General features: G+C 32.0%; 2 protein-coding genes across 3 annotated transcripts; one reads left to right on the top strand and one right to left on the bottom strand.

Annotated features, from left to right (window-relative positions):
* Positions 1 to 2121: 2121 nt before the first annotated feature.
* LOC108806860 (protein DEFECTIVE IN MERISTEM SILENCING 3) lies at positions 2122 to 4385 on the bottom strand. Its single transcript, XM_018579065.2, has 7 exons — positions 4226 to 4385; positions 3793 to 4012; positions 3506 to 3725; positions 3220 to 3411; positions 2831 to 3151; positions 2518 to 2746; positions 2122 to 2413 (listed from the first exon to the last, which is right to left on the bottom strand). Exons 1-7 carry the CDS (start codon positions 4244 to 4246, stop codon positions 2393 to 2395), a joined length of 1224 nt encoding a protein of 407 aa, XP_018434567.1. The 5' UTR covers positions 4247 to 4385; the 3' UTR covers positions 2122 to 2392.
* Positions 4386 to 10466: 6081 nt separating this feature from the next.
* On the top strand, positions 10467 to 14991 carry LOC108806976 (protein IQ-DOMAIN 21). 2 transcript variants are annotated; one of them, XM_018579203.2, is made up of 7 exons: positions 10467 to 10615; positions 10812 to 10929; positions 12580 to 12903; positions 13212 to 13434; positions 13528 to 13613; positions 13707 to 13772; positions 14196 to 14991. In XM_018579203.2, exons 2-7 carry the CDS (start codon positions 10852 to 10854, stop codon positions 14850 to 14852), a joined length of 1434 nt encoding a protein of 477 aa, XP_018434705.1. In that variant the 5' UTR covers positions 10467 to 10615; positions 10812 to 10851; the 3' UTR covers positions 14853 to 14991. The 2 variants fall into 2 exon arrangements, with proteins under 2 accessions (XP_018434705.1, XP_056843514.1); XM_056987534.1 differs by having other exon boundaries at positions 10577 to 10615; positions 10840 to 10929.
* Positions 14992 to 18786: the final 3795 nt, after the last annotated feature.

The raw sequence follows: 18786 nt of genomic DNA, 5'->3' as shown, positions 1-18786 counted from the left end.
CAAGAAATTTTGACAAAAAAATTGAATTAAAAATTTTACTGACCAATACAGTTTTATTTGACAAGGCGGTACACAATCACATCATTACAATGCTTTTGGCAAAATTACAATGCGTTTGACAAAATTTGAAAACTACTTTATTCACAATACAAGTAGGGGTGGGCATTTTATCCGTGAAATTTGATTCGATTCGTTATCCGTTACTATTCGATCCGAAAATTCCGAATATCCGTAAGCTTTCGAAGCAAAGCAAATACTAAAATTCAATATCCGTTAATATCGAAGCAAATCACAAATATTAAAATTTTGGGAAGCGAATATCCGATCCGATCCGTCAATATATAAATATATGCATATTTTATTATATTTAAAGTTTTAAATGTATAAAATTATATAATTATTATTCTAACATATGATTTGACATATTCTATTCACATTATTACTTATATAAAAGTATTACATAAAAGGAAAAGAAAACATTTATGACAATTATTATTTTTTTTTAAGTTTTGTGTTATTATAATTGTTAACTAAGTTTAAAAATTTACAAAATACGTAGATTCACTATATTTTTTTAATTTTTATCTTATATCATGTAAAAAAATATTTTACAAAACAAATTTGTATCGAATTTTTGAGATTATTTGTATTAATCAAAATAAATGAGATATCCGTAAGTATCCGCAAATATCTATTTATCTTTCGGATATCCGTTTTTCCGAATATCCGTATTTTTCCGAATCAAAGCAAATGTAAAAATTAGATATCCGTAACATTCGAAGCAAATCACAAATACCTTCAAAAACCCGGATATCCGATCCGTGCCCAGGTCTAAATACAAGTAATATGATCATTATAATAGATGGATTACTCCTTTTATAACCAATTGGTTTTAGGTTTAAAATCCATCTAACTTAACATGGTTTCAGAATCTGATCCATGTAGTTCAAACCGATCCACATTTATTTGGTCTAAAGTTAACCCATCAATCTTTATCTAAATATTCTGAGATTAACGTTGTAAGAGCCATCATCTCGAAATGACATATTAGATACAAAATGTCTCACATCGATAGTTAAAATAAATCTTTTTTGAATGAATGTTAAATTTTATTCAATCAAAAGACCCCTTTGATTACATTTACAAATGCTTCATAAGTAATAAACTCTTCTATACATTTCAAAAATTATACTCTTTTGCTTGAGACTGGTCTTGTAGAGAATCAGAATCTCAGCCCATCCTCCATTTGTGCGTCCCCCATTTTCTGAATCGAAGTAATCTGTTCCTGATATTTTTATCTATGATTCTGATCAGAGTAGCAGTGGTTAAAGGCTTCTCACCATGCCTTCTCCCGTTTCTCTTCATCCAGATACCATGAACACTCGTTTGGAATATATACCGCAGAGTAAACTTTTTGGTATTTCTTTGATCAGTAGATATCAGAGACACTATATCTCTCCAACTAGTAGTAGTTAGAATAGATCTTTAGTAGTATACAAGATAGATGAATCACTCCCTATTTTATTTTAGGTTGTAATCAAATTTAGTTTAACATGGTATCAGACCCGATCCATGCAGTCCAATCAGATCTACATCGATTTGGCCCAAAGTTAGTCTATCATCTTTGTCCGAATATTCTGAAATTAACGTTCAAACGAGCCATGATCTCGAAAGGACGTATTAGACACAAAATCATTTAGGACAAGGAAGCTCTATCCTCTTCTTTCAGTCTTTTCTTCTTTTAGCGGACTCCATTGCTAAAGAGTTTTTCATTTGTAATGCTTAATCTATTTGGTGTTTTAAAAAAAACTTGCTGGAAGTATATATGATGCACTGTTACAAAAAAAAAAAAGTATATATGATGCGATTTTGAATAAATGTTTTAATTAGTTATATACAAATCACTGAAATAAAATAAAATCGCTCTAAAAGTCGAGCTGCTGGCCTAAACAAAAGCCCAGATACGAATGGCCACAAGCCCAAACACGTTAAAATTCTTTTACCGATATTTTCTCTATTCCCACGCATCAAATAAGCAACAAGGAATTGAAATTTGTAACTCTATAACATTCTAGTGCATTTATAAGCAACAAGGAATTGAATTTTGTAAACAACTTGTGATAAGATTCGAAAGCCTGAATTAGATAGTAAAAATATCCAACATATATGTACATGGTCAAGTCAAACCGAAACAAAATTCTGACTAGACATAAGAGTGCCAAAGCTAACTGATACTAAACTAAACCAGTCTACTACGCCGCTGGATGTTTTCCCATGAAAGCAATTTTATCAAAAACCAAGGTTCTTAAAAGTCAAAAATATGGTTTTGTTTAGAAGCATTAGGCCCAACTGCTTTTACTCATAGCTCCATCCTTCTTTGCTTGCTCTCTTTTCATCTGGGAGATTTCATTTTCTGAAGCACCACAACACATCAAAAAAAATACACAGAGAAACATTAGCCATTTGGTTTGATTCATCTAACACTATGATAAGTCAGAAGAGACAGATTCACACTACCTCATTAGGGTATGAACTCTGAGTCTGAGCCAAGCATCTAACAAACTCTTCTTTCTTCTTGCCAAAGTTGTAGAGAGCATGATCATGGAGCACTTGCGCTCTCTTTATGTCCTCCAGCGTTTTCTCCTTCTTCCATCTCACCTCATTCATTTGCCTCTCCGCCTCATTATAATTCCCCGTAGTCTGTGAACCACTTGGCTTTGCAAATCTCACACTTGCCTTTGCATCACTGAAACTTGCATTTGTTACACAACAGTGAAAGAAAAAAACAATAAGAACCAAAAGAGGGAAACAAGTTTTGTGAGAATCATACCGGGTTCCAAGTGTGAAGATGCCAGAATTTCTGATGATTCCTCCATCCAGAGACACTGCACCATCAGTTACGCATGGGAGGGCAGTAATCATATCAACCCTCGTCTTGTAAACTTGAAGGTCAGAGAAGAGACTGTAGAACAAAGTCTCACGAAGACCGTATCCATATGCCGTGACGCAAACCAAGTAAGCTGGATCTATCTGTATCAAGTTCACAGCGTATCCAAGAAAACCAGGAGGACACTCGCCGTTAGGCAACTTGGGGTTGGGAAGATCAAGCCTTCTCTGTGGATCACCAGCTACGCACTTGCCAACATACGCTCTAAAAAAAGTCACCAAAGTCATTAAATAAAACAAAGTTTTGATACAGAAGAAAGAACAAAGTAGTACCTGAGATTTTCTAGAGAGATGACATGGAAATGGCCATCAATGGTTCTGCCAATGGAAGAGGCAAGACCGTGAATGGCACCGTTTCTATCAACGTAGCCGTGGTTGTCATACTTCTCCAAAGGGTTAACACTTTTGTAATCCTTGTATACAAGTCCCAACATCGACCGTGTCCCTAAGTAATCCGACAAAACCCTGCGGTTTTAAAACCAAAAGGAATCAATCATCACAATGTGAACCAAAAAGAAAAAAGGAATGAGAGTGTGAGGGAGTTTGGAAACTACTAAACTGGCTGAGGTTATCGTCATTGACTTTCCCCAGTTTGCCTACAACTCCAACCACACCGTTAGTCATATCTAACTGAGAAGCCTGCGAGTAGTGATGAGACTGAACATAACTCAAAACTCCAGCGGCTGAGTTAACGTGCTCAAGGATCTGTTCGTTTATGGTATTATCATCTTGGGTTTCAGTTCTACAAGTGCCTGACGTATGAAGCTTGCTCATATGAACTGCAAAAAAACAAAGAGACATTATTGTGACACCTCTTTATAAGCTAGGGGTGGTGAAATCTGGAACCTTGCAATTCGAGGATTGATTCATCAAGTTTGTTTTTCTGAGACTTGAGAAACTTCAAGTTGTCTTCGTGCTGTTTGATCTTGTTGCCCATGTCTTCGAGATCAGACTGAAGCCTGTCGGAATTGAACAAAGCAAACTCAGCATGAGACATCCCTCCTCCTCCATTATCTCTTGAGCTTGTTTCTTTTGGATCCAACTCCATCATCGTTTGGGCAAACATCTACAAATCCACACATGCAAAAGCTCTGATTATATATAAAAAAAATCCATCCTTTCATAAAACCCTAATCCTCAAACTCGTAAAGCTGAAACCTTTAGATAGAAACTAAGAGAAATGAACAAGAAATCGATTGCATTAACTTTAGTCAATGTAGTCGCATGCAACTGAAAGAATCAACATCGACGGAAGAAAGCTGAAAATTGATGAACTGACCTGTTGACCGGTCGGATACATTGGTTTCCTCCTAAGCTTCGATGCTATCAGCGGAGAATCTCTTTCTCGATCTCGCCTTCTTCTGTGGTCTCTCTCTCTCTCTCACAGAGAGCCTTCTTCTTCTGGAAATTAAGGAAAGACAAATATTTCTCCTTTTCTTTTGGGACGGAACACGTCAGCATTGTATTTTTTTTTTTCCTTTTTATTATTCGATTGTATTCTTGTGTTTGTAATAAGGTCCAGGAAAGTCTTAAAGGCTTATTAAGCCTTAGCAAAATGGAAGGCCCGATAAGCTCAAGAGAAGAGATGATGAATAAGGTGCAATCTTTGAAGGGGTGGGGGGTATTCAGCATTTTCTGAGAATCCAGAGGGTTCAGTGCTCGGAGGTAGGAAAATCTCAATTCATTAGTTTGATGTAGGAAGTTAGATCGATTTTATATTATCTTTCAGTTTGAATTAGCAAAAGCAATGTCTCATTTTAACTCATATAACTCAAAAAGTGGATCCTTTTCTAATAGTCCTAAATCATCTAACTACAATTCATCTGATTTTTCAAAATTAGTAGTTTCAGAATTTTACTTAGTTTCACTCTTCAAATATATATTTTTATTATAAAAAATTCAAGTTACTCCCTTTGGGAGCTGCATCTACCTTCTCAACAATCATACCGAAAGGCATGTTTTTTTTAATCATGCATAGTCTGGCAAAGATTATCAATTTATCTTTACGTTATTCCTAAAATTCCTACAAGTGATCCACATTCCACTATTTGAAGAAGAGGACCTTGCATAACCAAGGTCAAAACGATTGAAAAAATCATTTGGATTTCCCTAGGAAATTTGCGTGTCCCCCATTCAGATCTTCCTAATTAATTATGACAAGTCCAAACGATAGCAGTAAAAGCTAGTCTATTTTTGATAAGAAGGACTCATCATGACCGCGGCCGCTGTTTGAATAAAATTGGATAGAAAAAAGCACGTGTGTGGCACATCCGTCCTGAAGATCGTTTAGAACAAACAGAAAACCAAATTTGATTTTATTTGATTTTAGTGGATGTTTAGAGTATCTCTTCTCTTTGTTGAGCTATACTCATGTCGTGACTCTATATAACTGCATTTAGCATTGGGTAAACATGATTGCCCTTCTATGATCCTTATTGTCCAACCTATAGGTGGAAAGCTAATGCATTTCACTTATTGAACTGACTATAATTAGTTGATAGCGGAAATCAATTGGAACATCAGATTTAATAAAGAAAAGAAGCAATGTACTCTTACCTAAACTCAATATAGTTTACCTTAGATTGCATGGACTAGATTAGTATCCAAAAAATGGAGGTTCCAAAGACTCCTTCTGACTCAAACTAGGGGTGGGTCTTTATAATTTCATATAAATATTTTTGGCCATAGCTTGTAAATAGACTTTTATGAGCCTTTAAACTATCGTTTAGACCATGACCAATACGTCGGTTGGGTATCAACCCGACTAATCCAAAAGATTCAATATGTAATCAAATCTAATATTAAATAAAACTGGTCCAACCCCATGCTTTTTCTAGCATGACAACAAGCATAGATTGACAGAAAGGATGAAGGTCCTTATGCAGATTACCTCGGTAATTTGAATGGTCATAACTCACTAAAATATCCTATAGGGGAATAAGGCTAAGAGGAGTCCAATCATACTTTAACAGTTGAAAGTGCTACTGGTTTATCTTTGCATTGAATCAAATTTCAGAGCTATAAAAATTTTCTTGAGATATCTCCGTACATGTAACATCTTTTTATGAAATGAATGTGTATTTTTTAGAAAAAGCCAGAAACTCCAGTCTTTCTACGTAACCCCAATCAGAAGCTCCCAACTAACATCCATCTTACTAGGGCAGGAAGCGATCTTAAAAACTAATCACGCTCCAGAAAAAAAATTATTAGGCATTTCTGCTTCATATAAGTGCAGCTTGAAGTCTGGTTATTGTTAATGAGTTGGCTGTTGGACTTACTTCTATCGGATATTTATTGGCATAACTACTTATATCTGGTGAAAATAAAAATTACCAATTTTTTTTTGTTGTAAGAACTCATCATTTTTAGATAGCGTAGTTAGGAACAATTTTTATCCAGGTTAAAACTATAAAACACTACTAATGCATTTACAAATTCAAATTTTCAACAAGGACATCACTAAAATTCTGTACAAAATTACACTAACTAAAAAAATCATAGTAGGCATCTGTCCTACCCACTCACAATACAATCTCACCATGCCTTATGAGGATCAACGCTAAACTGCATCATATGAGCTGTCTTATGAAGATACACTTCTGACCAGATTTACTTGCACCATGTTGAAGATTCTTTATTCCTTTGTAAATCTTTCTTCTGTTGTCTGCATAATTGTTTAATAAATCATTTTGTTCATGATTTGAAACATATATCTCATGTAATCTGCAAAAAACTGCAAAGTGAGATTTGAATCTCAGACCTGTGTGTAAAGGTCTTTAAACCTTAAATGTTAGACTACGGTATTTTCACGAGAAATAAAAAAATATGAGCCACTGACTGTAGTCTGTAGCATTGTTTTAGATACCTTCAAATTCTAGGATTTAAAATTATTCTCCTTATTTTGCTACCACCTTAGTTAGTTTAGACCGTTGTAGTCCCTCAAATCAGTGCCGTGCAAAATTGGAAACATTCGTCTATGTCAATTTTTTCTGTAAAAGAATTAGAGGGCATCATTTAGTTTACTCACTAAATCACAAGCATTATATTCGTCATTTATGTTATACAAATATAACTTAGACGTCAATTATGACCAATTAAATATAACTAGGTGATTTTTCCGTATTCATGCACGGATATAAATATTTATAAAGTAAACATATACTATAATAACTGACTGCTATTTACTTTTAATTTTAAAATAATTTACAATTTTATGCATAGTTTATATTAATAATATTATATTACTTTAATTAGACATATGATTTTAAATATGTTACATCTAGTCAGTTTTGCTATTCTTATATTTGATTTCGTTATCATTTGGATGTATTATATTGCATCTATTTCTACGAATTCAACTATAAAATCTTTTATTCTAAATATATTAAAATTTTTGATTAATTTCTTATTTGCATTTCAGTTGGTTATTGTCTTAGATATTTAAATATATATTAGGAAGATTATATATAACTTAAGATATATTATGCTTAGAATGAAATAAAAAATAAGCTAAAATGTTTGAATCAAAATTATGTAAATAAATATAGAGATAATATTTTGAATTCTCATGCATATATATATATATATATATATATATTTTATATATAAATTTTACAAAAAGAACTAAATTGTTATAGTTGGTTGATATTTTAATTCCATTTTGTTAATGTGTTTTGAGTCATCCTAGAATTTATATTTATAAAATAAATTATTGTTATTATAAAACTATATTTTCTTATTATAGGTAAACTATGATTGTAGATATAAGTTGGATTTGTCGTGTCATTCATGTTGTGAGTATATTAAGTTACATATATTCTTTCAAATTCAAGTTGAAGTACAATTATTTTTATTATGATTAACTCAAGTCACATTAATTTTATTTATCATTTAAATGTGCATATATTTTCATAATATATATAAAATTAAATTTTGATTTTTAAAAATATATTAGAAAACGATAATTTATAGGAAGTTACATACATAAATAACTGATAATTTTTTGTAAGCTCATGAACACATATCAATATTTACAATAACTAAATTATTTTTATAGATTCTAAATAATTTTATGACTTTTGATTCCGGTTATATTAAGTTCCACTGACATATAATTTATAGATATGTTTTGTTTTAATTGAAAGATATAATAGTCAACTAAATATAAGGAATACAAATAACATTTCAATAATACTAACTATAAACTATTTTCGAAAATTATCAGTTTATGTTACTTAATTATTTTATGTAATCATCTAAAAATAGGTAGATATATAAAAAAAGATTCTATTACTTTGAAAAATATAAACAAAGTATTTTATTAGTATATATTATGTTATTTAAAAATATTGTTAAATGGATATTACTATTTGGTGAACTTTACTTTTTAATGAAATTAAATTATTTATACATATATTTTCGTTTTAAAATTCACTTTATAACCTTTATAATATTTCCTTTTTATTATATATGTTATTTGGAAAATTTTACAAAAGAATTTAAATAAAATCAATAATAGTATTTAAATATTATATTTTTAATTCATTAAAAGTATCAATATAATCAACAACTGTGAGAGTTAACGTGAGCGCGACACATAAGAAACTGACTTCTCAAATAATATTATAGAGATATATCCTAACATTTTATTTTATTTTATTTTCGTGTTTATACATATGTTCATCTTCTTTTAATTTGCCATAATAATTCATTTTTCTTCATCGTATTTATGTTTTCTTTTATCTGGTACTATTTGACTAATTTTGTTAATGCCTATTTTACCATTTAAAATAAAAGTTATGTATATAAAGCTATTAATGCTTATTTTGAACAAAAATAAGTAAATTTATGTATATTAAACATTTAGAAATTTTAGAAATTTTATTTTGATTTAAAGTAAACTTTTATATTTATAAGTTAAACTTAAAACGATAAGAAAATAATGAAAATTGTATACTTTCTACCCAAAATTTATTTTAAAAACATTTTGATTACTTTCTAAGTTATTTCATCATAAAACAAATTTTATTAGGTAATATGTGTATTTGGTTTAGGGCATCAAATTTTCTTGTCACAGCTCTGCCTCTAATCTTCTACCTAAGCAAGTATATAAATTAGCTGTTTAACCAAAAAAGTATATAAATTAGCTTGGGGATAAAACATTTTTGTTTAACTTCCGCATTCAAACTTGAAATCCAGCAATTCTCTTCAAATGTCAATACAAACATTTTCTCTCTCTTTTTGAAACTTAATATTCTCTTTTTTACGAAGGAAAAACATTCTCTTACCTTTTGTTGTCCATGAGATTCAATGATTCATCTTTTTTACCAACACTGTTACAAAAGTCAAAATAATCTACCTGCATAAACAAAAAGGTATACATCGTACATGACATGTATATATATATCATTAAGGATTTTCATATTTAATTAAACTTGTTATTGCTTAGAGCATTTTCAACTCTAATACAAAATTCGAAATTTGGTTCTTTTGGGGTTATAGTTGATGGGTTTTTCTAAATGAGAAATTTCACTGTAAAATATAGTGGAGAATGCAGCCAATGCCCCTAGAACTTTCGTGATCTCTAACAATATTTGATACTCAGAAAATATTTTAGTTACTAGGGTGGATATATGTGGCTCAAATGCTCAAAGAGTATCAAAATAGAAAGGTGGTCCAACTTGGAGGTGGTGTAGGTCTTGGGCCCGCAAAAAGAAGTTAGGTCGCCGTTATTAAAACAACTGCACATTGTCATATTTTGTTTTTTTCCATCCTAATTTAGTTTACCTCCAGAAAATAAATCTCACAAATATATTTTTCAGATTTTTTTTATTAAGTGAATATTTTAATGTTGAGAATCCCATCTAAACACTTTTAAAATAAAACACTTTCAGTTTTAAATAAAATTTTCAATATTTAGAATACACATCTAATGGAAAATAATTTATTTTTGTTTATGAGATGTTCATCATGAAACTTCCCAATAAATATGTTTTTTTTTTGCTAAATTTCCCAATAAATATGTTCTAAATTAAAACAGCGTCATTTGATCTATTATATAGTACATTGCAATGTTAGAATTTTACTATTCCTAAAAGATTCTATAGGTTACACACGGGCCTAACTCAATTTATTTTAAATAACAATTAGGGTAGACTAATCCTCGTTTTATTTGATGACCATTGGTGACATGAGTTATTTTATACATATCATACCCGACGATTAGTCTAAGCTTCAGTTTTAAAACTTCTTCAATCAAATATGGAATTTAGGTCCACAAGACCACAAATTTGAGAAAAAAGTCAAATACATTTTTTTTTAATAATGATGAGCTCAGTTGTCTCCTTCTAGTTTTTTCAGATCATCACAAATGCAGAAGACTTTATTACAAAAGAAAACAAGGTGATTGGCGTTAAAATAAAAACGAAAAAGAAAAGACGAAAGTAGAAACCTCGTGAACTTCGTAAAAACACTTTAACGGCGTTTAACCGAACCCCACGTGACTCCGTTAATGATTTCATTATCGGTGGTGAAATGAGACACCTCCTCCTTCTTAACTCTATGTTACCTCTCTCCCTCTTATCTTTCTCATTCTCTCCACACTCTCCATCTCTCTCTCTGTCTCTAACTTCAAAAAGCGTTTCAGTGGCTGATCACATTGCACAAACATGTAAGTACCTTAATTCTTATATATGCGCATATGTCTAACATTTATGCATGTCTAGATATATGTCAACGTTATGTATAACGCAAAAGCTTGGATATCGCAATGTTTTGGTTTTGGCTACTACTGGAATTGTTGCTATTGCAGATTTTAAGCTGCTTTTAGAAACTTTTAATTATAAACATTTTCAAAATAATTGCAGTGTGTTAATAGAACTTATATGATCAAAGAGTTTTGCGGAAATGGGGAAGAAAGGGAGTGGTGGGTGGTTCTCAACGGTGAAAAAGAAGGTCTTTAGATCCTCTCCAAAAGACTCAAAGGTAACCCAAGCACACCTCTAATTATCAAATTCATACATTTGTCATTATATTACAGCATCACTACTCTTTGTACTACGAACATATTATTGACGTTTAGGACTTTGTGGGTTACTTAGAAGGTTTGGAATCTAAATGTAAAATACCAATTAACGCTATTTTACCCAAAAAGAAATAAGAACTAACATTAATCAAAGTACAAATGTGTAACGTTTAAATTAATTAAAGCAATAACAAAAGATAACTTGAAGAATAAAAAATAACTTGAAGAGTAAGCTATCCTATAAGGCCGCATAATTAAATCTTAAATTATAAGCAATTTTGGTTTAATGTCTTTTTCTTCTTGAAATTAAGCAATATTCATATTAGATATGGATGTCTTAACACACTCTTATGTACGTAATGCTCTAAACCTTTGTCACTTTTTTCTCAGTTTTATTAACCTGAAATATCAAACAAACAAATTAACTCATTTTACATGGCACTATTTAGAGAGGGACATACAACTCTGTGCTTTTTTTGTTGCAATATGACCCTTTTTCTCTTTTGTTTGCACTATTAACGAGTGTACATAAGATATATGTGAATTTTAGCTTAAAACGGGGGGTAATGATATGATCGTCCATCTTATAAATGTTTTGACAAGTGAGTTAGAAAAATTAAATGCGAAGACCGTATTTATGAATTAAAAGACGAAAAGATTGGTCCCCTTGTGAAAGAGATGGACTAATTAAGGAGGCTCTCCTTATGAGAACATTGAAATATGATTTTCGTGACACCTAAAAAAATCTTTTTTCCTTCAACCAAACTTCATGTGCATTGCTTTGTTCCCTCGCCATCACTCCACCCCATTTATATCCCCACCTATTGATTTATGTATGTTTATGTCAACTTGTATCCATAGATAGAATATATCTTCACATTACTATGGTATAGGTCCCTTTTTTACCACTATCCAAAGTTTAGCCCGATTGTCTTTGTCCTTTTCTATTTATTTTGGATCTCAACTCTAACGGTCTAACCCCTTATTGATTCACAAATTTAATTGTGATATTTTGAAGACTGATATTTGCCTCGACAGCTATAAATATTGGATATGTTCATAGAGGGATAAACAGTGCGATTATTCCCATGTCCAATTCTATGATCTTTTGTGTCCTAATAACTAAAGACTGATTTATATTTATATATATATATATATATATATATATATATATATATATATATATATATATATATATATATATATATATATATAAGATTTAAAAATCTTAAAATGAATTGAAAAATATATTTTATTATAAGTTTTTTTTAAAATATTACTCACAAAAGTTTAAAAGGAAAACCTTGAAATACAAATATTTAAGCTTCAAAATTGTCTTTTTTGTCCTAGAGTCTTTACAAATATTGAGTTCGTACTGTATATATGCGTTTAATAAAACTGGAATGTAGTTTTATATTGCTATACATTTATCAATTGTGTTTGAATCTGTCATTTATCAAATTACTATAGTGATTTATAGTATAACATAAACGTTGAAGACGTTGGACGTAAAATACAAAAAAAAACGAAATTAAAAGGACGTAATCATCATAAACCAGCAAAACTTGTAAAGATGAATATTTCAAATGATGATGATTAAACACATGCAGAGAGAAAACAACATTAGCAACAATACCGCCGTCAGGTGGCAGCAGCAACACGACATGCAAGAAGTCGTGTCTTTTGAAAATTTCCCAGCCGAAAGTTCGCCGGAAATCTCCCATGAGGTTGAGAGCACAGCTTCTACTCCGGCAACAACCGTTGGAGAGAGAAAGCACGCAATGGCTGTGGCTATAGCCACGGCAGCAGCTGCTGAAGCCGCCGTTGCTGCAGCACAAGCCGCAGCCAAAGTCGTTCGTCTTGCCGGCTACAACCGCCAGACAGAGGAAGATACTGCCGCAGTGCTCATCCAATCGCACTATAGAGGCTATTTGGTAATTTTCGGTCACTAAATTTTGTTTTCGCTATAAATAAATGATTTTCAACTCTCACGATGCGTTACTACTTTCAAAAGTCGAAGTACATTTTGCTTTGAATCGTAGTATAACTAAGTTCATTTCACTAATTAAATCGTGTTCGCTAAAAATTGTGTACATACTGGTTGATTAATATAGCTAATTTATTTATTCATTCATCGTAACTTATAGTTGCAAACTAATCCTAAACTAGCAATATTAAGAAATAAACCGGTTTGGCCAAGGTAATAATGATTTTCTTTTGGGTTTGCATCTCTCTATTGTAGGCGAGACGAGCACTTCGTGCCTTAAAAGGACTAGTTAGGCTACAAGCATTGGTACGTGGGAACCACGTACGAAAACAGGCACAAATGACCATGAAATGCATGCAAGCTCTGGTTCGTGTCCAAGGCCGAGTGAGAGCGAGAAAGCTTCAAGTTGCTCATGACCGGTTTAAGAAACAGTTTGAAGAAGAAGAGAGGCGATCAGGCATGGAAAAACCGACCAATGGTATATATATTGAATTGAATTTGTTACAGGAGAAAGTATATATATATAGACTTATGATGGTGAAAATAAAATTTGTAATTGTGTGGTTTGTAGGGTCTACTAATCTCCAAACCGAACGAGAGAAACCTAAGAAATTGCACGAAGTGAACCGAACCAGCCTGTACCAAACTCCAGGAAAGGTAATGTGGAATAATCTTATATTGATACTATGTTCCAAAATATTTTTTAGAACATATTACTATATTTGTAAATTATATTTTGAGTATTTACAGGAAAAAGAGAAGTGTGAAGGAATGATGAAAAGAGAGAGGGCTCTTGCTTATGCATACACCTACCAGGTTGGTCATCTCTCCTTTTCAATTTGATAAAGTTGAACTTTGGAAGTTATTGGCTGCAACTGGATTACCTAATTTTGGAATAGAATGCTTTGGATTTATTAATTATATTAGTTTTTGAAAAAAATTAACAGTTACTGTGAATAGAATGGAATGTTCATTCCACCGATTCGAAAAAAAATTAAACAAAATATAAAGTAAATAATTTCGTAACAATTTTGTTAAGAAATAAATAGAATGGATCTATTTAATTTTTCTACTGCATTCCATTCATCTTATTCCATTTCTCTCTATTCCATTTTTATTATTTTTATCCACAAGTTACAGCCATTGTTATACGTGAAATCAGAAATATATGTATTATTTGCATGCTTTTTTTTAACACATATTATTTGCATGCTTATGATTACGGTTTTCATATTGAAGCGGCAAATGCAACACACATATGACGACGAGACAATTGGATTTTCTGTCAACGGGCCTGATAGAACTCAATGGGGTTGGAACTGGCTTGACCATTGGATGTCTTCCCAACCATACATGGCCCGTCAAGTCGGTCCGGGTTCCAGTCCCTGTCCTGAATCTTACAATCCTCCTCCCTACCCGCCTTTCCCCACAGCCGCAGCAACCACGGCTGGTACCACAACACCTGATGATGTATCTGAGAAGACGGTGGAAATGGATGTGACCACTCCGACGAGCCTCAAGGACAAGATGATAATCGGCCTGACTGATCGAGAATATATTGACTTTGGATCATATAAACCAGCCCATAAGCAATGTAAAAGCCCAAGCCATATACCAAGCTATATGACTCCAACCGCATCAGCAAAGGCTAAAGTTCGAGACCAAGACACGACCGTCAAGATTCAAGGTACTTCTCTTATGCCGTATTGGAACTCCTCAACCAAAAACGGGTCGATTAATGGATCAGGTTGTGATTCGTCAAGTTCTGGTGGAGTAGTAGCAACTGGTTATACTGGTCCTAGGAGTCCTAACCCGAAAATGGATTTCCGTAAACCGGTTAGTCCTAGTCAAAGTCCTACTGGGTTTGGGAAGAGAGGCTGGAGACATGATCTCTAGAAGAACTATCGGATTTTTTTTTGGTTTCTTGAAATAAAAATGTACAAGTCTGTGTTGGTTAATTTTCTTGTTCCAGTATATCTTCTTTACGTAATTGTATCATATGAAATTAATAAATGAATATGTCTTCTCTTGACTTCTTTTAACTAGAGGTGGACCCAAGAATAAGAACTTAGGTATTTTTGTGTGTATTTGATACTTGGTTTAGCTTGTACGAGTTATAAAAATTTAGATTTTTAATTGATTTATCAAAACGAATCATCGCAAAACACAAGTGCGCTAAGTTAATGTTCTTGCATTTCGGGTGAAAACCAATTCTTATTTCAATTTCCATATTATCAGTCAAATGAGATAGCACATTCATGCACATAACAAAGAGATATACTGCAGCATAGCCTTCAGACAACCCTCTTTTACTCTGAAAAAGTTGCTAGCTGTTCATTCACTTGGACCGAAAAATAGACTATTATGCATAAGTTTGATCCGGTGTATGTAATTTGGCGGGAAACCTTTAGCAGAAAGAGTGTTCAAAAAAAAAAATTCCCACTGAACTAAATCAACTTCTTTTGATATGTCAATTTTCGTTGCACATATTGGTGATATATCGTCCTTGTGATAGTCTTTCATTATCTCTCTTGCAAGTAAACTATTTTCCATCAACAATCTCTCTTTGACGAAAGCATATTGATCGTGGGTAATGAACTTCAGAAGTATTTTCTTTAGTCGGATTGCAAGGATTTTTGAGATAACCTTATGCATAACATTACACAAAGAGATCGATATCTAATTTTCATTTTTTTACAAAATGACGTTGATCCATAGGATGAGGAATATAATCAGAGAGGTGATTGATCATAATGGAGTTCTACTGAAAACAGGGGACGCAGATAAAGCTGAGGCAAAGGTTCTCTCGGGAGTTTTTGACTCACGAGCCAGATGACTTTTAGGATATGATAGTGGAAGAACTGGAAAGTCTTTTGCTGTTCAGATGTTGGTCAGAGGATATTTCTTATCCTGAGCCGGAAGTGACTTAAGTGGAGATTAAAAACATTATTTGCTATGCTACATGACAAATCCTCGAGATCTGATGGATTCACAAGTGAGGTCCTTAAGGATTTATGGGCAACAGTTGGAAATGACTTCACAACGATCAAATCTTTCTTCATTAAGGTTTTTCTTTCCAAAATCATCAGATTTTCGGTTAGCTCATGAGGCTATATATAAATCATACACTTGCGCAAATGATAGATCATCGATAGAAAAAAAAACACTAGGACCACAACGTAGTTTTGATAGTTGTTTGTCTGAGACTAAAAGTACTAAGTGAAAATATGATTGTGAGAGATATCTTGAAGTGTCATGAGAGATAAACAATGTTAATATTTATTTGGATCTTCAAAGACCACCTAATACCGAGTGATTTTAAGATTGCTAACTAACATTTAATACCCTTTTGTTTAGGAGTTTGATGTGATGTATTAAAACCTTATGTCCTTCATTAAATTTCAATGCCCTGTTTTTATGAGTTTTATGAGTTCCATAGGAATATTACCCCTTCAGGTGGATTGGTTCATTCTGTAGTGAATAAACCATGGGGAGAAGCTGTAAGATAGATTGTAGGAAAGTGGGTGACTCGTCATTTATGTTCCATATACCTCATTCATCTACTAAACAGTGGGTCATCCAAAGAGGGGTTTGGCACATAGAATTTGACCTCAAATTGTAGGTCATTTTAGCAAAACCCCTATATTTAATTGCTAACTAAAAAAAGAGGTGAATTAATTTAGTACTAGATATTGACCCGTGCGACCGCACGGATATTAATTTTCAATTTTAGTTTTTATTTATTTATACTAAATGATGTATTTGTAATACTTGATCATTTTACATTGACTACGTTAGGAATGTGTATTTGGATACTCACTGTTCGGTTAAAATCTATTGGGTTTGAGATTCTCGAGTTTAAAGATTTCAACAACATTCAAATATTTATAAATTTTGGTTTCAGTTTGATTCGAGTATTTGCGGATTCGGTTCGGATACAGATAACCCGTTTGAATTCTTTTAAAATTTTCAAAATTTATATATACTTTAAATTTCTCAAAACATATAAATTTGAGTAATGTAAGCCAAAATACCTAAATTAAAAATTAAAAAACAGGTTGAACTTCAATATTTGGATGGAGAATAAATATATATTTTAAATATTTTTGGTATTTGATTATTGTTTATCTACTTTATATGTTTACTTTTGACTATTTTTTATTTTTTTAAATAGTTTAGACAACTTTAAGTTGACAAAAAGACAACTTTAAAATATCATTAATTGTTGAAGAATAAAAAATACTTTAATCTAACTAAAAAGACAAACATTAAAATAGGAAAGAAAAAAAAACATATTAATTTAACTGAAAAAGATAATCATTAAAATAGGAAAGAAAAAGAAACACATTAATCTAATTAAAAAAGACAAGTATTTAAATAGAAAACTTAATTTAATTATCAGTGGCATGGAAGTGTAATTAAATTTGAAAATTAAGAGTATTTTTATATGTGTATTTCTGTTTAATAAGATAGATGACTCACTGTTATGTATTAATTGACAAAACTAAACATGACCCAGTTAAAAGAAAATGAACCACATGTTTAATTTGTTGCACCGAAAAGATGTGTTGGTGATAGGCGTAATTGATGATATAAATTTGTACAAAATGATGATCGCTCTGCTCTCATTATAGTAACCACTCCAACAAGCTCTCGAGTCAAAGAGAAATGATAGAAAAGAAAACATTCATTGGATAGTATTGTTTTTATTAGAAATATAATAAATAATTTCATGCCTGTCCAAAGACGTGCTTTGCTTAAATCATTATATGTTCTTCGTTTTGTTTTTTCTTTTCCTCTTACTTTTTTTTTTTTGAGAATCTCTTACTTCTTACTTCTTCTTTTCTGTTAAAAAGTGTATATCCACAAACTGTTATCCATTTGAAGCACGCACGTCGCACGATATGATTATATCGTACAAAAAAATATGCAAATGAAAAAACATTATGAGATTTGAGATCAACAAGGGTTTGTTTTGTCGATGGATCTTGGAAGGGAACAAGATGTATTTACTGGATAGGGATGGTACTACCGACAGATAGATTCAGAGGACAAGATGATGGAAGCGATGAATCTCCGATATAGCTTATCTCCTTTACACGCAGAATATGAAGCGCTGATTTGGGCAATGAAATACATGAAAACCCTGCAGTTCTCAATTATGGTTTTTGCTACAGATTATTCTCAACTGGTGAAGATGGTGTCCTCACCAGAAAGAATGGCCAGCATTCACTATGCATATGGAAGAATTTCGCCAAAGTAAGATTTTCTTTTCCAATTTCAATATCCGACATATTCCAAGGACGCAAAATATAATGCCAGACAAGCTTGCTCAGGAGGCAAGGAGTTCACCTTCAGCTATGTTATATGTCGATTCGATACCTCCGGTTTGGTTTTCTAGACCAGCGGAATCATGTTAGAGTAGTTTATTGTTGTCAAATTTTTTTTTTGAGATAAGTCTGTTTTAAGTGGTTCAATTTTGTTAAAAATATTTTTTAGTTGAACAAAAATATTTTTTTAAAAAAATATCTAACTGAACCAATTTACATATTTAGAATTACGTTTTTTATTATACGGAGATATTCTGGTCTCACAGAAGTGGATCCAGCCTAGTCACATGTTCTGCAGGCTATGTTTTCAATTCACATGTCGCTTCCCTGTCTCTGGCGATACCAAAATGTTAATTCCCCAATGGTCAACAGGATTCGAATCCGGGTCTGTATTGGGACTGAAACTCCTTCAAAACCACAAAACCGTTCTCATTTGGTTAATATTTAGAATATTAATATTAATTAATAATTTTTATTTGAGCTTAAAAACGAGTTCTAAA

This window comes from Raphanus sativus, chromosome 6, assembly GCF_000801105.2.
Source record: "Raphanus sativus cultivar WK10039 chromosome 6, ASM80110v3, whole genome shotgun sequence".
NCBI classification, from domain to species: domain Eukaryota; kingdom Viridiplantae; phylum Streptophyta; class Magnoliopsida; order Brassicales; family Brassicaceae; genus Raphanus; species Raphanus sativus.
Note: the sequence above shows the minus strand (reverse complement) of the source record. Positions and strands in the feature narration are given on the sequence as shown.